Source organism: Naegleria lovaniensis, assembly GCF_003324165.1.
Source record: "Naegleria lovaniensis strain ATCC 30569 chromosome Unknown tig014, whole genome shotgun sequence".
Taxonomy (NCBI): domain Eukaryota; phylum Heterolobosea; class Eutetramitea; order Acrasida; family Naegleriidae; genus Naegleria; species Naegleria lovaniensis.
In genome coordinates, this window is record NW_025407835.1 from 572,570 (window position 1) to 596,188 (window position 23,619).

Genomic DNA, 23,619 nt, shown 5'->3' on the forward strand with positions numbered 1-23,619 from the left:
AGGGACAATGAAAATCTCAAAGTTCTTGCTGCAAATTATAGTTCAAAAGCGTTTAATCTCGGTTATTGTTGTTGTGTTCTTCTTTCTCATTAGATAGTTTAGGAATTGGGGTATATCCTACTCTCTCTGAAAATCTCGACGATATCAGTGACTCAAATTTAGGATATAATTTAGTACCATTGGGGTTCTTCAATTCTCTAAATAATGTGGTAAATCTTTCTGGGGCGATTTTGTGATAAATTGGCATGACCCAATCCCTCATCCAAGTGTTATTTTCTAATGGTGTAAAAGGGTCAAAGCGTCCAATATAGATTGAATTTGCAAGAGCAAGTGAAGCACCAACAAGACTTCCTCGTACAATCTTTGCAAATGGAGCTGGAGCTACATAAACTAAGCCAGTGAGCATACCTGCAAAGAAGGCATTAACAGGAGAATTCTTCAATTCATCATATTCATCCACACCTTTTTCTTCTTCTTCAGTTTTGTCAGTTCCGGAAACATTAAAACTAGTGAGTTGTGCAATGTTTTTAGTGGCCTCCTTCTCTTCACGGGCCTTCTGTTGTTCTTCACTTTCTGGTTTCTTTCCAAAGTAAAACATTCCGATATCAGTCATGTAGTAAAATATCAAACCAGCAGCAACACTGTTTGCTAACTTGACGCTTCTAATACCTGCCTGATTGAGAATAGAATTAATACGAATCTTGACTGAGCCTCCTTGTCCATATCTAATACCTCTATAGATTCCATGCATTGCACCTATTCCCAAGGATCCGATATAGGCTCGTCCAATATTGCCCATGGATTGTTCCAAAATACGATTACTACCTTCCTCTTCAATTTCCAAATATTCTGGAGGAGGTGTATTTTGATCGAATTGATAACTAACAGGTGTTTGTTGAGTGGTGTATTGACGAAGATTTCTAATAAAGTCGACTCCACTCTTTGGTTGCTGTTGTTGTTGTTGGTCCGATGATGATGATGAAGACATTTTTTGTGCTGGTCATCATTCAATCAATTTTTGAAAATTTCTACTTGGGAAACTTTGAAGACTTGTTTCTGTAGATTCACTAGTGGTCTCACTATTGATGAGGATTTACAAGAAAGATTATGTTCAGATGTCTGAAACCATGCTATGTATCGTTGTGTTTATTTTGAAAAACAAAATCATTTTGTGCTTTTAACGGCTATGATGAAAATTGGTTCGAGTTTCATCAAACCAACAAAAAAAATGTTTCAAAATCACATGACTCCTCCTCCCTCGTCGGCATCGGTGGTAGGAGTGCAACATCAACCACAAGTAATGAACGATCCACTCAATTCTACATCCATGTTGAATAATAATAATAACACCAATAATAATTTACACAATATTCCTACAACTTCAGGGGGTATTGTCGTACCTGTTCCTAGGCATTCCGCTTATCAAACTCCTCTTCAACCAACTACTCCAAAGAATCCAGGCTCTGCATCATCCAATATAGTCTTAAATACTCCTGTAGAGTCTTCTGCTGCTAATACTCCTCCTTTTAATAATCAGGTTCATGGGGATGCAATGGCTGTCGGAGATCAACATGGAGAACATCATCATTTGCAACACAAGACCCCTAATTTTCCATACTTTTCATCTTCTGCCTCTGTTCAACACGTTTTAACAACAGATAACAATCCACAGCAACCTCCTTACTCAAACGGAGTTCCAACAGCAACAATTGTGCAACCACCACAAACATCCTATGTTGTAAATAATCCAGCAGTTGAACCTGTCACAACTAATGCTCCACCTGTCTTAGAAAAAACATCTTCACGATCAGAGTCTCAATTTGTGTTTTCTTGCAAGCATTGTAGAACAATATTTATTGACAGCAATGCCCTAGTTTATCATAGTGACGAGAATGAAATTCTTAGCTTTTGCAGTATCTACAAAGTCGATGTTCGAGAAAACGTACAAATTGCTCCAAGTGACAGATTTGACGCTGGAAGTAATTATTACCCATTATTTTGTCGTCACTGCCAGTCATGTGTTGGAAGAAAATATATAATGAGTGACAAAAGCCCAGTAGTTGACATTTTACATTTATACACACTAGATTTTGATTGCTTATCTGTTTATGAGTTATGGTCAGCAGAATCAGAAAAGAACATAGGAGAAGAAGGAAACGTTACTGAAGCAGCAGCACTATTTAAAGAACTACCCACCCTAAAGTCAATTAATGATGAAATTGGATTTATTCACAAAACTCTTTTGAGTGAAAAAGACAAAGACGAGAAGATTTTTTCAAGACTTGATTCTCTTGAAGCCAACACACAAATAATTCCACAACTCAAACAAAAAATAGAAGAGCTTGAAAAGACTTTGAGCAATCTCAAAGAGGCCCAAACCAAACTCACTCACAAACATAGACAACTTGGTCATGAAGTTGTTCACATTAAGAAGGAGACAAATGTTACCCCATTGTATGATTTACGACCAGCTAATTCCCCAAAAATTGCAAACTCTGAAGCTCTAGCAAACACAGAAAACAACAAAAAACGAACTAGTTTAGGAGGAGCATCAACTAGTAACAATCTTACTGAAAGTTTATCTAAAAAGAAGAAAAACTAAGACAATGTAACTCTAGAGAAGGAACTATTTAATTATAAAAACATGTTAAATAACTCTTAAATTCACGGTTGTTTTCTGTTGTTTGAAAATTTTGTTTTCAATTTTCTGTTATTGCAATTGTTTGTTTAGTAATGCACTTCCCAATTTTGTTGAATATCAAAAATTCCAATTCTGTGCGGTCGTTATGTAAGTCTGTCTGTTCGTTGTCATGCCTCTTCAACTTGGCAGGCTTGCATTTGTACTGTTGTAAGTTATCTTTTCCATGTCGTAACTTGATATCGTTAGAACATGTGCTAGATGAGTGTTGGATGACTGGTATTGCAACTGTTGAAATGGAATGCCACAGCTGACCATTTAGCTGAAACGATTCATTTGTAGAGTTGTACCTGTAAGGGAGTAATGCTTTACCAGATGCAACTGGTAAATAAACAATTTGTTCGTTATGACTAGTTGTGACTGAATTGCTTGGTGTGACTACATTCTCGTCTTGTAATGGCTTTTCAGGAGCTAGTAATTGTTGAAGCTCATGTAAAATATTATTTACATCATTTGTAAAAATTAATCCAACTTGGCCAACGAAATATGATTTCAATTGTCTCAAAGATTCTGTGTCCATAATACCTAGCTCAGTATCGTTTATGGGATTTTGTTGTTCCAATAACAAGTCCACTGATTTTTGTAACACACTATTTTTCACACCCATCATAAATTCATACTCTATAGGGTCAACCTTTCGTTCTCTTTGTTCATTTTCTAATTTTAATTTCAATTTTTTCATCATTTCAAAATTTAACAAATGATCGGAATGTAAATACACCACAATAATAAACTTGAATTTGTGAAAGTTTTGACAAAAATTTTGAACATCCATATTCTTATCTAATTTTCGAATTTCTTTCGAACATTCCTTGTGGTGCTTTGGTGTCACTGCTCGGAGTGAAACGAGTTGTTGTCGCATGTCGCATTCGATGAATTTTTTCAATTCTGATTAAAATTCCACATAAAAAAATCTTTCAACAATGAGCTTGTTTGGTGACTATGATGAATTGAGTGAAGAATTTCTTTTTGGTCCACGTGAACCACCCCATGCAAGATGGCAAAACAATACCTTTGAGAAGGATCTTTCACAATTTAATGTCGTGCAATGGATGGAACATTTTTGGAATGATGATGATGATCACGAGTTCAATGATGATGAAATTCCGAACAAGTATCAAAATGTTTGTGGAAAAGTAAAGAGCTGGATTCGAGAGGATCTTGTACAAGCAGCGATGAATCAAGTAGAGCTCAATGATCCTACACCAACTGATCTTGTTCTTCTTCTTACATTGATTCGTTCTCATTTGAATTTGGATCTCATCTTTTATATGATTGAATTTATTCCAACTTGGTCGAAATGGAAAAAGTTTAAAGCTGAGGCTATTCATCAACGAATCATTCAACTTCCATCTGGAATTGTGAAAAGACATGCCAAATTTGAAAGTTATTGGGATTTACCATTTGTGACCTTTCACAAAATGAGACTTTTAAGAGCTTTAACGTGAGAATGATGAAAAAGATTTTAGAATCAAACTCTCTCGTTTTAGGATGTGAAAATAGAACGATATACACCACTGCCATAGGATTTTATTCCATGCTTCAACAGTTATACAGAGAAAATAAGATTTCATTATCTATGAATAGTGTTTTTTTCACAGAATTGAATGAACGACTGAGACATCTCGACGAAGATCCTTCAAAAGTGTTTACGGTGACTGGATCATTGAAAAAGTCATTATTGTTTGATGACCATATTGATGATAATGACAATGACTTTTTTTCAAGTCCTTCACACAAGAGTTCTCAACTGTGTGTCAAAGATGAATTGACTCAAAAGTATGGATTTTCAAATCCATCCATTGAACTCTTCAGCCACGAAACCAAAAAGCTATCTCTGAAACATGAAATTGTGACTTGTTCATCGCAATTCCTTTTAATATCGAATGGAGATGCTCCCAAGCAAGATCCTTGGGGCTCCTCATATGAATCCGAGCTAAGAGGATTTGACAAGTTAGATAAGAGAGTAGCTATGAAGATTGTGGATAACATGTCTGTGGCATCCAATCGAATATTGAACTACAAAAAAAAGCCATCTGTCAACCATGACAATCCCATTAAGAGTTTATGGTCTTTTATTTGGAACTTGGCAATCGAAGACTTGGAGAATGCAAAACGTTTCTTGAAATATTTGTGCCTTGATTTGAATTTTCCAATTGAGTGCATTGAATTTGAAGACGAGATGGGAAAATCTGTTTTGGGACAATGCCTCTTGCAATATTTGGTGTTTTTATGTAACGAGTTTCAAGATGGAAGATTGTTCAACATGTCACATGACACAACTATGCAACGTAGAATGGATGCATTGCCTCTGTTAATACTGAGCTATGGTTGGGATTTTCCAAAACAAGAAAAAGAGCTACCTTTTATCTTCAAATCCAATACCAAACACTCCCAACACCTATTACCATATTTGCTTTTCCAGTCTCAAAGATACAAACATGTGGATGAAAATTATGTATTTTCTCTTTTATTACAAAAGATGCTAGTCAGTGGATGGACCGATTTGGATTTAATACTTTCGTATTACTTGATCGAGAATGAAGAAATGATCATTCATTTATTCACTACCTCAGACAGAAGAGTCCAATATTCCTCTACTATGACTCTTCCCTTATTCGTCAGTGTGTTATTGAGATGTAATGTCAATCAAAAATTTGTTCCAAAACGATTAATGGAAAAGATGAGTGCCGAACAATTTCATACCATGATCGGAACTCATCTAGATTCCAATGGAGATTCAATACTTCATCTTTACTTGAAGAGTGTAGGTGATGATAATTATGCCCTGCTCGATGGAGAATTGGTATTGTCCCTCATCAGAAAAGCTCCAAATCTCTTACTGACCAGAAATAACGATGGACTCACTCCAAAACAAATGCTACTCGAATCATGCTCACCCATGAGTTACTATCTTGTTTACCTTATCAAGACTGAGTTTGCTCAATACCTTTAAAACCAGCATGCAGTAGAGCGTTGAACGTTGAAAGGAGGCCATTGGGTTCGGAGTTGCAACGTTGTTGTCGAAACAGAAAATGTGAACCTTATCGATTGGAGTGAACTGTCTGAAAATGGACATGCATGGCTTGTAAAAGAATCTTTTGAGAGCGAACAGCATCAATTTTAAATGAAAAAAACGCTCAAACACTACCACACTGTCGTTCACAATAGATCATTGCTTGTAAATGCATTCAACATTATTCATTGTACATTATTGAAGATTGACTGATATCATGCATAGGCCCAAACTAAACGCATTCTTTAAGTGTTTTATTACCAAAACATATTCCAAAGCTTCGTTACTGTTCTCAACGCTCATTCTTGCTGTGATTGTTTTCCTTCAATTCGGTTCACATGACAGCATCAATAATACATCTTTCATGTGTCCTGTACAAGCACAAACATCAGCCTATCAATTCCTAACCGAGTTCACACAAAATATCACGCAGTCTACTTCTTCGCTTCAGGAGCTTAATGCATGGTATGATACTTCTTCTTTAATGGAGTTGGAACGAGCACAGGAAAACACCACAGATGCGACCTTCACCATTTGCTTTTCTTCTTTCACATATGATCATCAAAAGAATACCTTGTCTTGGAGATTCCTTTTCGATGAACAAGTCCTCTACTCTTTTAATATCACAAGCACGACAGCTGACAATATCACTTCTATTCTTTATTATAGAGTCATTCATTCGAATTTGTTGAAAACTCGCTTTTCACAAGAATTGTTCATTCCCAATTCTAGAGAAATGATTCTTCAAGAGTATCCCGTTTCTATTTTGCAAAACAAATATGGAATGGATTTAAATGTTGACAAAATGCTGTTCCATTTAAATGGATCCTCTGTCTTCAGTGCATTTCTGAATATTTCCAAATATTTAGATCTTCCAGAATTATTTGAACATGAATATTATATTCAGTGGTTGACTTTGGAATTGAACAATACTCAAATCATGAATCAACTTTTAACCTTGTATTCCAACAACATGTCTGCACTTCAACAACACGACATGTATTTACTTTTGACATCCTCTCAAAAGAAATATTCCTTCTCATCATTGCAATCGTTTAACACTTCCATTCAAGTTTCTTCCATTCGCACCTCATCTCTTCCTCTGACCAATTCATGCGGTTCAAAATCTCCTGTGATTGCCTTCGCTTGGAATTCATGGCGTTTATGGTTCGTTTTAGGAATGGTTCTTTTAATGTTGGTAGTTTTGGTGAGTTCCATATGGAGACCTTATTTTGTGGTCACTCTCACTTTGGTTATCTTTCATTTGGCTGGAATTGTCAGTTTAAATGATGCTTTGAGTGGCTTCTCCAATTCAGGAACTCTGATTGTTGCCTTATTATTTCCAATTGTGAAGCCTCTGAGTGAAAATTCGTTGGTGTTGAAATTTTCATCTCTCCTGTTCGGAAGTCCCGTTCGATTCAAAAATAAGAAAAATGCGTTCTTGAATCATGTCTCGTTGATGCTTCCGACGTTGAGAATTGGACTTGTATTTACAGTGTTCAGTGCGTTTGTTTCTAACACTCCGGTGGTTGCTACTGGAATTCCCATCATTATGGAATGGGCAAAACAACACAAATTATCATCTTCTAAATTTCTAATGACGTTATTATATTGTACAGCAGGTGGTGGACTGCTTACCTATATCGGAACATCAGCTAGTATTGTTGCGAATGGTATCTATACTCAGTACGGGTATTCTCCGCTGACATTTTATGAGTTTGTTTATGTTGGATCGATATTAGCAATTGGGACTATAATTTATTGCTGTTTTTATGTGTTATGGATTTCGCCAAAAGAAGGAGTCAAGCCTAAACTCAATACTTCAAAATTGTCTTCATTGATTGGAATTTCCAACATGGCTAAAAAAGAAAAGCCTAAGCATAAGGAACGCTCTGAAAAGTTTATTTCCTTGGTGAAAATGTCAAACTTAGAGTCTCAACCCAAACGTTCCAAGGCTTACCAATTGTTCGTAACTTTAAATGGATCCACTAAGGAGAAAATTCTTCAAAAATTAGAATTAGGAAAACAATTTGAGTTGGAGGCCATTCTTAGGGAAGAACTGCGATCGAAAGACGAAATGGAGCATTCAGCTGTTTCTTTAGGGCCTCACCTTCCTAATTCAATTGATAAGGGAAATGTGCAATCATCATCCTTACATGATCCTGCAAATACAGATGAAAAGATGCAATCATCAACAGCACTCGAGCAAACAACATCTTCAGATTCCAGTAGTAATACCAATGAAAGTGGAAGTACTGTAGTGAAATCGAACAGCGATTCAATGATTTCCCCTAAAACTACTGATGCCAATGAAGTTCAAGCATCTCTGGGTATCTCCTTCTTGAGGAATATTGCACCAGTTGCTCCCAACGAAGTTATTCAAAAGAATGACATTTTAGTATTTAAAGGTCTTTCAGATTCCATTTTAAAGTTGCATTCCATGATGGTTGATTGTGTGAGTGATGAGACCAAAGATAATGTTATTATTGGAGAGGAGCTAACTTCCAAGTGTCAAGTCTTCGATACCAAGAATACAGAATCTGTCACCAATAACGGCTCGTTGTCTGTGGAAAACATTGAAGAAGGAAGAAATTCTCAAAGCAGTTGCAGCAACGTGAATTCATGCAATTCCATGGATATGCTCATTGAATCTCCCACAGCTCTTACTGATTCACATAACAACGAGGTAACCAACCAGCTCTATTTGAATTTAAAAAAGAAGAATGTAGAACAAGCCTCCGAAAAAAAGTCACTTGAGGTAAATTCATTAGCTCCCACGACTACGACACCCAACACACCGAACACTCCAACTACTCCTAGAAAGAGATTTAGCTTGAGATTTAATAAGGGCTCAGAAAACAAGGAGGAAGGAGTGAATGCCAATGAATTTGAATTTTTTGAAGTTGTGGTTGGGCCTTCTAATGTGTGCATTGGCGAAAATTATGACACCTTTGAAAAACGATATCAAGTCAAAGTACTCGCAATACGTCAAGTGAATTCCAGTACAACATTAATTTCGGATGAAAGTACCGTTAAGCATTCAGAAAAAACAACCATGACCAAGACAGATCATGATTTAACTCTCCACACTGTTTGCATTGGTGACACAATACTTGTTTTGGGAAAGACTCGATTCTATCTCAATCATCATGACTCTCTTCGAGAATTTTATTTAATATCTCGAATCAATAACGTATCACCATATCATGATCCGTTCAGTTCCAAACGTTTCGTATGGAAAATACCATGCACTCACAAAACTCTCAATTTGTGGTGGTGGGAACATTGGATCTTTGTCTTCTTTCTTGCCATGATTGCATGTGCCGTTGCAGGGATTTCGATGGTTCAATGTACATTGGTGACCTTTTGTGTGGTAATCTTGTTTGGTCTCATCTCTCCAACAAAAGCAGTGGATTGTATTGAATGGAGATTGGTAGCCATGGTCGGTGCTTCATTTGGAATTGCTACCGCTATTACTCAGAGTGGAGTGGCAGAGGCCTTAACAGAAATTTTAAGGTTGATGAATATGCCTCTCATCTTGCTGCCTGCATGCATTGTGTTCATTACGTTGGGGGTGACCTCTATCATCACCAACAATGCAGCTGTTGCTATTTGTTTACCATTAGGTTTGGCAGTGGCAAGAGCGAACGGACTGAATCCACGTTGTATGGCCATGTGTGTCACGTATGCAGCTTCGAGTGTATTCGCCACTCCAATTGGTTATCAAGCAAATTTGTTAATTATGGGACCTGGAGGTTATACGTTTTTCGATTATATTAAGGCAGGATTACCCCTCACCATCATCTATTGGGTGATTATAAGTGTTTTTGTTCCACTAATATGGGGACTTACAACACCAAATTTTTGAATACATTGATCATCATTGAATTTCATGGAATTTTCAACACAGTGAGGTGTTGTGTTGGTCAGGCAACGAGTTGTTCCCACCACCTTTAAAAAAAATGCTTCAAAGAGGTTTCTTGTTGCGACCCATCTCATCATCTTTACAAGTACAGCGTTCCATCAAGAAAATGTTGGGATTATCGGATCAAGCTGTTCGGCAATTCAGCACTCATCAAAATGGGTTCCAACTCTCTGCTGTTCCCTCCTCTTTACAAGATGTTATTTTTGAATTACCAAATGAAAAGCATCCAAATGTCGCCGTACTCTCATTCAATAGACAACAACAACGAAATGCCTTGGGCGTAAATATGGTAAATGAATTGTTGTCTTGTTTGGAATTTGTAAAATTCAATCATACGGAGCATCAAATTCGTTGTTTGATTATTAACAGTGCTGTGAAGGGAACATTTTGTGCAGGTGCAGATTTGAAAGAGAGATCACAAATGACTCAACAACAAACAAGTCAATTTGTGACCAAGCTTCGTAATTTGATGAATGATGTGGAAAATTTACCAATTCCAACAATTGCAGCTATCAATGGATACTGCTTGGGAGGAGGAATGGAGCTGTCACTTGCATGCGATTTCAGAGTTGGTGTTCTGAATAAGCAAGCAGAAAATTTATTGCCCTATTATGGATTGGTTGAAACATCTCTTGCCATCATTCCAGGAGCTGGAGGTACTGTTAGACTTCCAAGATTAATTGGTGTAAGCAAAGCTAAAGAATTGATTTACACTGCTAAAAAGATTAACGTGAAAGAAGCTTTTGAAAAATACGGAATTTTAAATGATGTTCTCGTGGTGGATCAAACTACAAGCGCCAATGAGGATTCATTATTGATTGATTACATTGTTGAACAATATGGTAAACCAATCTCTCAAAATGGACCTATTGCTGTCAAGATGGCCAAACAAGCTATTCAGCAAGGAATTCAATTGGATGTTGCCAATGCCATGAAGACGGAAGAATTGTGTTATGCCCAAGTGATTCCAACCAAGGATAGAATTGAAGGATTGACAGCCTTTAAGGAAAAGCGTAAACCAAATTACAAGGGTGAATAAATGATTGCAACAATGTTGAATAATATTGCATATTCTCATTCTCGCTTCGTTCTTTGATTGATCAAGTTTGAGAATTGGATTTGAGAATTTGGGCAATGCAATTTCTCAGTTAAAAACGAGAGAGAGGACAAATCGGAATCCACTTGACTTTCAAACAAAATGAGTCAACCACAAATCCCATCATCATCCGACATGCTCCTCCACACTCAATCCCTTCAATTCATGCTTCCACCAAAGCCTCTCATCATTGAAAAATTAAAAGATTGGATCCGAGAGGATATTCCAGCATTTGATGTGAGTGCAGCCATTGTCGGAGATTCTCATCAACGTTCCACCATCTTTTACAAGATGAAGAAGAGTAGTAGTAATAATCCTACTTCGGTGATTGTGTGCGGAATTCCAATTTTAACTCTCTTGTTTGAAGAATGTTTTTCAGGGCTTACAGTGAAATGGCTTGTTCGAGAAGGTGACAATTTGAATGATGATCAATTGGTGACACATTTAATAAGTGAATATGGAAAGACTCTCAAATATCCTTCACAAAGTCAATGTGAAAAAACTAAAATACCAATTGCAGTCGTCGATGGCCCAGTGTATCAATTACTTCAAGTCGAAAGATTATGCTTAAATATTTTGAGTCATCTCTGTGGTGTTGCCTCCATATGCCATCGAGTCAATGAATTAAGAATTGAAGAAACTTCTGAAAAGAAAGGAGGTAAATTTAGAGGTGAAATTGCAGCGACAAGAAAAACAACTCCTGGCCTTCGACATTTTGAAAAGTATGCAGTTCTGGTTGGAGGATGCAAGCCACACCGAATGGATCTTTCTCAAATGGTCATGTTAAAAGATAATCATATTGATGCATGTGGAGGTTCTATTGCCAATTGTGTGAAACGAGCAAAAATGTTATGTGGATTAAATACACAGAAAATTGAAGTAGAATGTCGATCTTTGGAAGATGCAAGACAAGCAGCCCTTGCTGGAGCAGATGTGGTCATGTTAGATAATTTCAATGCTATTCAAGCTCAAGAAGCAGCCAGTGTGTTGGTCAAAGAATTTCCAAATTTAGTTATTGAAGTGAGTGGAGGATTGAATCCAGAAACCATTTTAGATTATTTGAAACATTGTGAACATGTTCATGTCTTGTCGATGGGTATCCTGACTGAGGGAGGTGGTGTAAAGGTTGATTTCTCAATGAAAATCACAGAGAGACTGGATTAAGGGAAATTCACAACACGATGAATGATGAAATAAAATTATGAAATTAAAAAATGCGAAATGATGATGACGATTAATCCAGCAAATTTTCCAATTAACAAGTGCCTCCGATGATGAGCAAATTGTCATCCAACAACAAATGAGCAGCGAATCAGCAATATCCTTTGAATCATCACAGTCGGATTGTTTCTCGCTAGCTCTAACAGGCGGACTCACTCCAGATGCAAACAAGGACAAATTAGTACTGGTCGCCTTCCATTGAATTATAAAACCATTTCTTTTTCAGAGCGAACATTTGTGCACCATAGAGACATGTCTCTTTTTACTTGCTCTAATTTGTCTTTTTAAGATGCTGTACACCTTTTGTGGATGACAAGTAGTGACAGTTATTTATTCCTTAGAAGAATAACTCAAGAAAAAAACAACCACTCTCTCGTTCATATTTATTGAAGGGTGTTGTAGTAGAGTCGCTGTCGAGTTCATTTTGCGATAGTTTTTCAACAACCACTCGCTACTTCTTTCAACGACATCGACCAGAGAAGAACCATTAGGTCGTACCAAACAATTCATTCATACAACTAGATATCAAACGAACATTATCAAATGCCAGAACAAATTACTTTTAGCTCTACCACTGTTGGTAGAAGTATGTTTGGAGTCAACCTTTCCTTGTTGGTAAGTACTGATGAGAATGTTTTGTAGTAGTCATTCGTGTCGTGGTTGAAATAATCGTCGTTGCCGTGTATTGATGGGGCATGACATTCAACACTTTATCTTGAAAAACGTTACATGGACTGTAAATGTTCATTAATGGGTCATGATGGTGGAATTGCTGCAAACTGAACTCTTAAATGGCAACACAATGAATTCATGAATGTAACATTTCTTCTCTCTCACTCCTTTTCAACAACATTTCAGAAAGGAGGAACTATCACCCAAACCATTGGTATGTAAGAACGTTATTCTTCTAAATTGTTTGAATTTCTAAAACTTGTTCATGCATGATAAACAGTTGGAGGTGTGATTTCTGCAATGGTGGTCACCTCAGTCGTTGTCACCATTATTATGGTCACTGTATCTGCTGGTGTTTCTGGTCCAACTGCTAAGGATGATTATGCTCAGGTCTATAAGCGCCGTCCTTTCACTATTTATCCCTTATTAAATGATGTTGACCCTAAGAGTTTGAATTTGACATTGGTCAACGTGACACAACCTCTTCATGGCTCAGCTGTCATGACAGGAGGTGGAAAAGTGGTTTACACATCCAGTGGATCCTTTGCTGGTAATGACAGTTTTACTTATTATGTTACCAATGGATATGTGATTGCCTCTGCTCAAGTTAATATTGAGATTTTGAATCGTCCACCTGAATTGATTAATTTACAATATACTGTAAGCAAGAATTCCATTAAGAATGCGTTCGATGTGTTCCGTTATGTTTCTGATAGCGGTGCCATCATTTCTGATCCAGATAGCGATGATTTGGTGGTTTCTGCTGTTGGTGCTCCCCGTGTGAATGAATCTTCCGTTTCTTTTGATTCCCTCTATGTATATTATACTCCACCAAAAGGATTCAACAGTGAAGATACATTCACCTATTCTGTTTTTGATGGAAATGCAACTGCGACCGCAAATATTCATGTTACTGTGGCCAATGACGCTCCAGTTTGTGTTCCTGACTATTACATTGTTACTAAGAATGACATGGCAGTTCTTAATATTTTAGCCAACGATTATGACATTAACAACGATGACGTTACGATTTATTCAGCTGGTGCAGGTTCTATTGGAACTGTAATTCTTTCAGACGATAAGAAAAATATTACATACATTCCCCCACCACAAATAGAACCCAAAACTGATTCGTGGGAGTATCAAAACTTTGATGGATCTCTCACTGGTAACAGTTTTGTTTTTATTAAGATTGTGAATACTCCTCCTCAAGGCGGGGATCGAGTGTTTAATGTTGCTAAGAATTCGACCAATAACATGCTAGACCTTACCTATTTGGATTCTGACATGCTGGATACCGTCTATGTTTCCTTACTAACAAAGCCAACTAGAGGTACTTTCCAACTTGTTGAATACTCTGTCATGAGTCAAGTCAATTACGTGACCAAAGATTTTTATCCTGTCAAGGTCAATACATACAAGTTGGTTTACACTCCAGAGAGTGGAAATGTTTATTCTGAAAGCTTCCAAATTAAGATTACTGACACCATTGATTTAGTCACTGCCAAGATTACCATTAATGTCACACCTGTTCCACCTGTTGCCAATAATGACACTGCTCTATGTGCAAAGAATTCTAATGTAACCGTTAATGTAGTAGCCAACGACTATAGCGCTGCTGGTGATATCTTGAAGCTCACTTTTACCTCTCTTGCCACTCTTCACGGAGGTGAAATTAGAAAATTGGATGACAATAATGTCATGTATATTCCAGCACATGATTTCACTGGAACTGATGTAGCTCCATACTATGTTTCCAATACTAATCGAGATGGTTCTACTGAAGGTATTTTCCAAACTACCGGATATTTAATGGTTTCTGTTTCAAATTCTCCACCAATCGCAAAGGATGATGTTGTGACTGTTTCCAAGGGATGGCTCGGAAGCTTCAATTTGATTGCCAATGATGCTGACCCAAACAATGATGTTATCAAGTATAATGACGCCACGACTAGCTCACAAGGTGTTACAATTGGAATTTCCTCCTCGAGCTCTTTGGTCAATTATCAAGCATTGAATCAAACCTATATTGATTATTTCACCTATTCTATTAGTGATGTTGAAGGTGCTGTTTCCAACTATGCCAAAGTGACTATCAATGTCATCAATGATGCTCCTGTTGCTGTTGCAGATGAAGCCACCGTTTCTTGGAATAGAAGCATTGCAATCGAAGTATTGAACAATGACCAAGACATCAATCCTGGTGATAAGAGCAACCTCGTTATTAAGACATTGTCTACTCCATCTCAAGGAACAGTTTCAAGTTTCCAAGGTGGTAAAAAGGTGCTTTACACTCCTCCTAATGGCTTCACAGGAGAAGCAACATTCACTTATACTGTATCAGATGGAATTGACAATTCCAATACAGCTAACGTTAAAGTTATTGTGGTGAACAATGCACCAAAAGCTACTGCCGACGTTGCTTCTGTTCATTGGTTTGACAATGTTGTCGTGATTCCAGTTCTTGCCAATGATGCCGATGATGATGGTGATGCTCTTCACATTGAGTCCTTTACTCAGCCCTCCAAAGGTGTTGTTACTCGAGTTCAATTAGCGGATGGAAGTGATGCTCTTTCTTATACAAGCATATCCTTTAACAATTTCACAGGAAATGATACTTTTACATATGTGGTGAGTGATTATGGAAAGACTAGTGTTGGAGTTGTGACTGTACAAGTGACAGATAAGGCTCCAATTGCTGCCAATGACGTTTTTACCATGCATTGGAGATCATCAAATGTTGAGCTAGATGTCTTACAAAATGATTCTGATGAAAATAACGATCCATTGACAATTTCAACTGTTTCTACTCCAAGCAACTTTAAGGGCACTGTCACAAAGAATGCACAAAGCAACAAGTTAATCTTTTCTCCAACCTTTGAGTCATTGGGAACTCAAACAATTTCTTACACTTGTACAGATAGAACTCTCTCCAGTCAATCAGCTCAAGTGTCATTGATAACCACAAACAATGATGCTCCAAAGAACAGAGTAATTACTAAATCTGTTCACTGGTCGACTCAAAGTTCAGGAACACAAATCAATATTTATGATGTTCCTCAACCTATTGACACTGATGGAGACTCTCTTCAATTACTCACAACGGCATCTGTTTCTCCACAACATGGTACGGTCACCATCTCGAATGGTAATTCAACCACTGTTCCAAATGTCAATTACAAGCAAAGTAATGGCTATTTAGGAACTGACTCATTCAACCTTACTCTTACCGATGGAGCTCAAACTGCTCAAATACAAGTGGTAATGACTGTTTATGACAATGCTCCAACGGCTTCCAATTATTATGAGCAAAAACATTTCGATGTAGTTGCTTCAGGCTATACAAGAGATGTTGTTGTATTGTGCAATGCTGTTGACTCAGATAAGGAAGATACTGTTTCCATTTCACAGGTTACCATTGCCAGCGGTGGATCCATCTCACAATCAGGAAATTCTATCACATTTACTCCAACTTCAGGTTTCACAGGAAATGCAACGATTACCATTGTTTTCACAGATGGTTTACGTACCACAACAAGGTACTGGATCATCCATGTACAAAACGCTGAACCAGTCGCTAGTCCCTTCACCACTTCCATTCATTGGACTACCACCAGTACAACTATTAATGTATTGGCCAATATTACTGACACTGATAATGATGTCATTGATTTTAGAATTGTTTCCTCTGCTAACAGTTATGGTACTCCAAGTGTGAGCACACTCGCTGGAGTTAAACAAGTCACATGGACTTTACCATCTCCTGCCATTCTTGGAACTTCTTCCTTCACCATTGAATACACAGATGGATGGGCCTCAAAGAATCAAAGTTTTGGAATTTATATTCAAAACGCTGCTCCCGTAGCAACTGCTAAATCAATTAGTACTCCTTGGTCTAGTTATTCTACAGGTGTTACTATTGATGTGTTGTCTGGCTGTACAGATAGTGATGCTGATTCATTGTCTCTTGCCTCCAGTCCATTCACAACTCCATCACTAGGTACTGTTTCTGTCAGCTCTGGAAAAGCTCTTTACAGACCTATCCAAGGTCGTGTTGGGCTTGATAGTTTCCAATACACCATCACCGATGGAATTTCCACTTCTTCTCAAACCGTGACAGTGAACGTGACAAATAATCGACCTATTGCTGTTGCTGATTCTGTTTCAGTGCATTGGTCTACTTCTAGCATTGACATTGCAGTATTGAATAACGATGTAGACAGCGATGGTGATGCTCTTTCTGTCAGTTCCATCACACAACCTTCACAAGGATCTTGTTCTATTGTCAGCAATCAAGTGAGATATACCTTGGCATCAACACCAACAAAGGAAACAAAGACATTTACCTACAAGGTCAATGATGGAGCTCAAGATTCCTTTAATTCTGCAACAGTCTCCGTTACAATTACCAACCTTAATGTCCCAAGTATTGCAAATCAAAATAAGACTGTTCATTGGAGAGCTGCTTCTGCTGGTGTGTCCTATACTGTTTACAATACTCCAACCGATAGCGATGGAGACACTCTTATTCCAACGGTCCAATCTGGTCCTTGTTCTTTGGTCACTTCTGGATCGATCAAACTTGTTCAATACCAACATACATCATTTGAGGGTACTGAAGATTGTTATGTTAAACTTTCAGACGGATTGGATTCTGACACCAAAAAATTGACCACAACATCCTATGACAACGCTCCTGTTGCTTCTCCATTGACCGTACAATACTACGGTGCGAATATTCAAAGTGGAATCTTGATTGATGTATTGTCTCTTGCAACCGATAGTGACGTTGAGGATCTTCCCTATCTCGCTATCACTCAAACGAGTGCCTCCACTTTGTATGGCTCAGGAGTTGCCACCATTCAATCAGGAAAGATTAAATATTTCCCAACACCAAGCTCTGTAACAAGCGTTGGAACTGATACATTCACTTACACCATTTCTGATGGATTGAAGACATCAACTGCAACTGTCACAGTTCAAATCAAGAGTACTGTACCAAGGGACACTGAACAATTTTATGACGTGCATTGGAGAGCATGCTTTAGTGGAATTGTATTGGATCCTCTTTCAAGAATTAACTCGACCGATACACTTACTCTCGATTCTACACTAATTTCAGCTCCAGACATGCAAGGATCAGTCGTAGTTTCATCCAATGGAAAGAATATTACTTACACTCCAGCTTACAAATTCACAGGTGTCGAAACTTTCACCTTGAGATACACTTCCAGTTCAGGATCCTCTAGTATCAATGTGACTTGTACTGTTTACGATACCACTCCAACAGCGAGTGCTGTCACGGCAACTACACACTGGAGAACCAACCTCGTTACTAGCCTTGTTTCCTCGATTGGAGATGCAGATAGCGCGGATTCTGCTAATTTACAAACTTATACAGGTGTACAACCTTCACAAGGAACGTATTCCATTTCTAACAATGTTGTTACTTATGTTCCATCCTCAACAATTGGTAGTATTTCAATGACCTATGTTTGTAGTGATGGACTGAAAAATACTTCTGCACTCCTTACAGTTACAACTACAAACACTCCTCCAACGGCTGCTGTTAAAAGTTACAATGTGTTGTGGAGATCATTTAGAGATGGATTTGATTTGGATGTATTGAATTTGACTCCTGCTGATTCAGATGCAAACGGAGATACTATTCGTGTGAAAAGCATTTCTTCTCAACCTTCTGTTGGAACCGTGACAGTTCGATCGGGATCTTCGACCAATGTGACAATTCAAGCACCAGGTATCGTTTTCACAGGTTCTCTTTCCTTCTCATATGTAGTAACTGATGATGCATCAAATGGTGACGTTCCAAACACCGTCAACCTTCAAGTGTATAATAATGCTCCAACAGCCACTGATGATTCATACTCTGTACATTGGAATACAGCCTCATTGGTGTTAGATGTCTTGGCCAATGACAATGATCCCAATGGAGATTCATTGACCATTATATCCGTATATGGCTCCCTTGCCTCCACAGCTCCAATTATTGCAAACAATAAGATCACCTACTACCCTAGCTCAGCTCCGTTGGGTCAAGACGTTTTTTATTATGTAATTTCTGATGGTGTGACCACGACAAGTGCCAAGATTACAGTTACGGTTACAAACGCACGACCAACGACACAAAATCTCTCGTTCAATGGATTATGGTCAGCTGCTGTCAATGGAATTGTTTTTGCCGTTGTTGGAAACTCGTCTGACACCAACTCAGACTCTCTCACCCTCTCATCATATTCTTCAATTTCATCGAGCCAAGGTACCTTAACGACTGTGGATGGAGGAAGATCAATTTTATACACGCCCAAGACTGGATTTGTTGGAAGTGTTTCAACCATTACCTTTGTCATTAGTGACAGCAGAGAAACAGTCACTGGAACCATTTCCATCACTATTAACAACAATGCTCCAACTGCTAACACTGCAGCATTCAGTTATCATTGGAGAACGGTCATGTCACCTACATCAATTTCCTTAGGTTCAAGATTGAGCGATGCTGACTCGGATACAGTCACCATTACTGCCATTACTAAGGTCAATCAAGGAAGTGTTACATTGGGTTCAAACAACGCTGTTACTTACAAACTTTCTTCCGCATGGAAGGGTACTGACACTTTCACTGTGTCTTTCACTGATGGTTGGACTTCATCAAGCGCTACGTTTACTGTCACTGTGACCAACGTGGCTCCAGTTTCTTACAATATCGATATTTCATCTCACTTCTCAAATGCTTACACATTGTCCATTCCAGTGGTTGGTCGAAGTGATGCATTGAAACCTACCGATGCAGATTCTGCTGATGGTAATTATTTGGTGATTTCAAGCTATACATTGCCATCTCTCGGTACCTTAACACTCTCAAGTGATAAGAAGACTTTTACTTTCAACAACCCAAGTGGCAATCTTGTTCAACAAACCTTCACCTACGTCATTAGCGATGGATTTGAAAATTCAGCCACCAGTACTATTACTATTTCACTTCAAAATGTTGCTCCAACCTCCAGAGACTTGTCCTACACTTATTTATGGTCTGCTGTTCAAAATGGATTCCTAATTAACTTGCTCTATGGTGCAAGCGATGCAGATGGTGACTCACTTTCGGTTTCCTCCTTCTCACAACCCTCCATGGGAAGCGTTACATCGTTCAATGCTACAACTGTGAAATATACTCCAACTGCCAACACTGCAGGAGCAACCAGCTTCCAATTCAAGATTACTGACACTGCTCAAACCATTACTCAAACTGTTTCCATCACTCTCACGAACAATGCACCTGTGGCTGTTGCTGATTCATATACTAATAATTGGAGATCCAAGACTTTGACTCTTTCTGTTTTACAAAATGACAACGACCCTGATAACAACAATATTTACATTGCTAGCGTTGATTCAGTATCAGCTTCTCGTAGTGCCTCTCTTTCCATTAGCTCTGACAAGAGATCAATTATCTATGTGGACTCTACCTCCACTGGTGCAGGAAGTGACTCTTTCAAATATACCATTACGGATGGTGTCGCTACTTCATCTGCAGTCACTGTATCTCTGACGTTTACCAATACTGCTCCAAGTGCAACCTCTTCCTCGACAACCATGAAATGGAATGAAGTCAAGACCTTCTCTAACATGTTAACACAATGCTCAGATCCTGACTCCGATCCATTAAGCTTTGCAGGTGTGGTACAAGGAAGCTTGGGTACCACAACAGTCACTGATAGTGCTGCTGGTTCGTTCACCTATAAACCTTCAACCTCGATTACGTATACGGTTAAACCTACAGATGGCAGTGCCTATAGAGCAACAGATTCTATCAAATACGGCTGTACGGACAATTCTCTCACAACTTATGGAACCATCTCTATTGAGATTAGAAACACTCCACCTCAAGGATCATCTAAAACTAACAATGTGACTAGAAATTACTCAAACCCAACAGTAACCTTAACCGATTTATTAAGTGGTGTCACTGATGCAGATGGAGATACTGTAACAGTTTCATCAGTTGCGCTTCTCCCTAATCAAGATTCAGGAACATCAGTGGTTTTGATGAGCGGAACAGATGGCTCTGTCAAATTCACATATTCTAACTCGTTCATTGGTGCTCAACAATTCTATGTGTATGTTACTGATGGCCAACTCACTTCATCCTATATTTACACAGTCAATATTACTGGAAGTGCTTTGAGTTGCGTCGAATATTACATTACTGCATCCAAGAATGATGTCTCCATTCAATTTGAAGACAATCTTAGATTGAGCTTGGTCAAACTGTCTGGAAGTGAACCTGCGACAATTACTGTGGCTTCCACAAGTACCCTTAATAGCGTGGGATCAATTTCGAAGGACTCATCAACCAACAAGTTGACTTATTATCCAACAGCCACTCGATCATGCCTTAACAATAATTGTTATGCCACTTATTCCTATTCCAATACAGCTGGTCAAACTGTTGCATGTAGAATTTATGTCAACCAAGCAAATCAAGCACCAAATGCTCCTTCCTACAATTATGTGTATTCTGTGAGAAGAGATAGCAACTCGGTTGAAACAATGGATTATTTGTCACTTTCCAATGCCGACGACCCAGATACAGCTGACACTCTTGCATTGACAAGCGTTTTGAGCACTGGTTCATGCACAAGTGGTCTCGTGCAATCCATTAGTGTTGTTTCCAACAAGATTAACTTCCAACGACAACTTTCTTTCGTAGGATCAAGTTGCTGGTTTACAGTTGGTGTTGTAGATAGCGATCCAGTGAATCCAATTACTGTCACAGCAAACGTGACCATCACACCAACAGCTCTTCCACCCATGAGCGTCAACGACTTTTTGTCAACCAAATACAACACCTATATTGACATTCCAGTTTCAACCATTATGAGCAATGACTACGATTCTTTAGGTAATTATTTTTTACATTTTTTTCATTGACCTTAATCATTTCTATATTCATGACAGGTGGTACATTTTCTTTCAATGGAATTGACTCTTGCCCATCCGGAAAATGCTCAATCCTTAACCCAAGCGATTCTGCCAATGCTAGAATTATTCGTGTTTCTCCAGTGACAGGTAGTTGTGATGCTCAAACATTTGTTTATAGCATTAAATCAGATCAAGATCAGACTACATCATCTGCCACAGTTACAGTTCAGTACACTTCTTGTCAATGTTATTTGAATATGGATATAAGTATGTATTGTTACAAATATTTGTACTTTAGAAATAACCTTAACTTTACCAAATAATAGTCTTCTTGTTGGACGGAAGTGGTTCAATTTCGGATGCTAACTGGTTGAGTATGAAGCAATTCATGTCCAATATTACTATTGGTTTTGGTTCTAACATTTCTCCAACAGGTACCAATATTGGTATCGTTCAATTTGCATCCTCGGTGACAACCCACTTGCAATTAACTTCAGGAACAAGCAAAGATATTGTTTTGAATGCAATCAGTGCTTGCTCTCAGCTCAAATCAGGAACTGCCAGCAATCTTGGTATTAACGAAGCAGTCAAGATGCTCTACAATCAAGGACGACAAGATATCACAAATAAGATTATCATCCATGTGACGGATGGTGAAAGTAACGAACCATGTAGCTGCTCAGCTTGTGACTCTCGATATTCTTCTGACAAATTACTGTATGGTAACGTGACCACTACATACTGTAAATCACCTCGTTTCCCTGGCATGTCATGCTCTCAATGCAGCTGGTCCAGTTCAACAAGCAGATGTAATCCATGTGCTGAAGCTACTGTCCGATCGTCTGATATTAATTCGTGGGCACCTGGTAATTCTTTTGGTAATCCTGAAATTGCTCGATTTGGATCTGCCTTGTGGAAGTGGAGACAATTGGCCATTGGTATTGGTAGTGGTTTGTCATCAGGTTTTGGTCAATTACAAATTCAAAGAATGAATTACGACTACTACAATCAAATTACTGTGAATTGGAACAGTTTGGGTACAGTGTATCAAACCGTTGTTGACAATGCTTGTAATACTGTCGAATTGTCACAAACCAAGACTCTTGTTCCATTAAGTACTTCTGGCTATACAGTGACCTATGTTGGAAAATCCACTTCAGTCTATAAGAATATTTTGAACACGAATTGGATTCGATCTAATTTCACTTATAATGTAGCTGTCTCATCAAGTGCAGCAAGTGGTGTCGAAAAGTTCACACTTCAACTTGCATCTGGATACAATCAAGATGCTTTCTACACCTATTCTCCTTACTTCCCAGTGTATCTTGGTCAGGATCCTATTAGTGGTTACACTGGTTTCACATGGGAATCTCTTCCAAAGAGCTATACCGTTGCTAAAGGAAAGAGTGGAATTTATTCATTAATTTTAGAGGGCGAGGTGACTGAAGGAACCATTCCATTTGCAGTTTCTGGAGGTTCACAATATGCCGTTGGAACGATTAAGGGACCATCGAGTGTAATTTCCACTTACAATCCTCAACCTCCAACCTATGTGGAACAGTGGTGGTATCGAAATCAAACATGTAGTGCCACATTGGGTCGTTGCTATGTATATACTCGTTTCAGTTCAGCTTACAGTTCATCCGTGTTGAATACTTTGTGTAAATATTGGGACTCATCTGCCTCATTGGCCATGATTCAGTCTGCAGCAGAAAAGACCATTATCATGAATTTACTACCAAAGAATGAGTCATTGAGCTTCTTCCTTGGAACCACCTATTCTTCATCAAGCAAGACATATTCGTGGGCAGATGGCTCCTCCATGTCAAGCTACACCGATTGGCAAACCAATTATCCAAATAATTCCCCACAAGTAGTTGCTTCTTATGTGTACACTTCACCAAGTAATAAGTGGTGGATCAATGCCGCCAATTCACAAACTTATAAGGATGTAGTTTGCTATGCACCTTTTGTGTAATCTTTGTGAGGTAAACAATAAATTCATTTCTTATTGCTAAGAAGGTTTAAGAGGTAAATTGGTAAAAATCAATTTT

General features: G+C 38.3%; 9 protein-coding genes across 9 annotated transcripts; 7 read left to right on the forward strand and 2 right to left on the reverse strand.

Annotated features, from left to right (window-relative positions):
• Positions 1-52: 52 nt before the first annotated feature.
• C9374_001751 (uncharacterized protein) lies at positions 53-988 on the reverse strand (the record flags this gene model as incomplete). The annotated part of the gene is made up of 1 exon (XM_044691093.1): positions 53-988. One exon carries the CDS (start codon positions 986-988, stop codon positions 53-55), a length of 936 nt encoding a protein of 311 aa, XP_044551411.1.
• Positions 989-1,228: 240 nt separating this feature from the next.
• Positions 1,229-2,602, forward strand: C9374_001752 (uncharacterized protein; the record flags this gene model as incomplete). The annotated part of the gene is made up of 1 exon (XM_044691094.1): positions 1,229-2,602. The coding sequence occupies one exon, from the start codon at positions 1,229-1,231 to the stop codon at positions 2,600-2,602; it is 1,374 nt and encodes a 457-aa protein (XP_044551412.1).
• Positions 2,603-2,699: 97 nt separating this feature from the next.
• C9374_001753 (uncharacterized protein) lies at positions 2,700-3,560 on the reverse strand (the record flags this gene model as incomplete). The annotated part of the gene is made up of 1 exon (XM_044691095.1): positions 2,700-3,560. The coding sequence occupies one exon, from the start codon at positions 3,558-3,560 to the stop codon at positions 2,700-2,702; it is 861 nt and encodes a 286-aa protein (XP_044551413.1).
• A 61-nt stretch (positions 3,561-3,621) lies between these two features.
• C9374_001754 (uncharacterized protein) lies at positions 3,622-4,146 on the forward strand (the record flags this gene model as incomplete). The annotated part of the gene is made up of 1 exon (XM_044691096.1): positions 3,622-4,146. The coding sequence occupies one exon, from the start codon at positions 3,622-3,624 to the stop codon at positions 4,144-4,146; it is 525 nt and encodes a 174-aa protein (XP_044551414.1).
• Positions 4,147-4,235: 89 nt separating this feature from the next.
• On the forward strand, positions 4,236-5,654 carry C9374_001755 (uncharacterized protein; the record flags this gene model as incomplete). The annotated part of the gene is made up of 1 exon (XM_044691097.1): positions 4,236-5,654. The coding sequence occupies one exon, from the start codon at positions 4,236-4,238 to the stop codon at positions 5,652-5,654; it is 1,419 nt and encodes a 472-aa protein (XP_044551415.1).
• A 277-nt stretch (positions 5,655-5,931) lies between these two features.
• Positions 5,932-9,582, forward strand: C9374_001756 (uncharacterized protein; the record flags this gene model as incomplete). Its single annotated transcript, XM_044691098.1, has 1 exon — positions 5,932-9,582. One exon carries the CDS (start codon positions 5,932-5,934, stop codon positions 9,580-9,582), a length of 3,651 nt encoding a protein of 1,216 aa, XP_044551416.1.
• A 94-nt stretch (positions 9,583-9,676) lies between these two features.
• Positions 9,677-10,678, forward strand: C9374_001757 (uncharacterized protein; the record flags this gene model as incomplete). The annotated part of the gene is made up of 1 exon (XM_044691099.1): positions 9,677-10,678. The coding sequence occupies one exon, from the start codon at positions 9,677-9,679 to the stop codon at positions 10,676-10,678; it is 1,002 nt and encodes a 333-aa protein (XP_044551417.1).
• A 159-nt stretch (positions 10,679-10,837) lies between these two features.
• On the forward strand, positions 10,838-11,899 carry C9374_001758 (uncharacterized protein; the record flags this gene model as incomplete). The annotated part of the gene is made up of 1 exon (XM_044691100.1): positions 10,838-11,899. One exon carries the CDS (start codon positions 10,838-10,840, stop codon positions 11,897-11,899), a length of 1,062 nt encoding a protein of 353 aa, XP_044551418.1.
• Positions 11,900-12,499: 600 nt separating this feature from the next.
• Positions 12,500-23,543, forward strand: C9374_001759 (uncharacterized protein; the record flags this gene model as incomplete). The annotated part of the gene is made up of 5 exons (XM_044691101.1): positions 12,500-12,571; positions 12,815-12,842; positions 12,909-21,545; positions 21,602-21,832; positions 21,892-23,543. 5 exons carry the CDS (start codon positions 12,500-12,502, stop codon positions 23,541-23,543), a joined length of 10,620 nt encoding a protein of 3,539 aa, XP_044551419.1.
• Between the last annotated feature and the right edge of the window lie 76 nt (positions 23,544-23,619).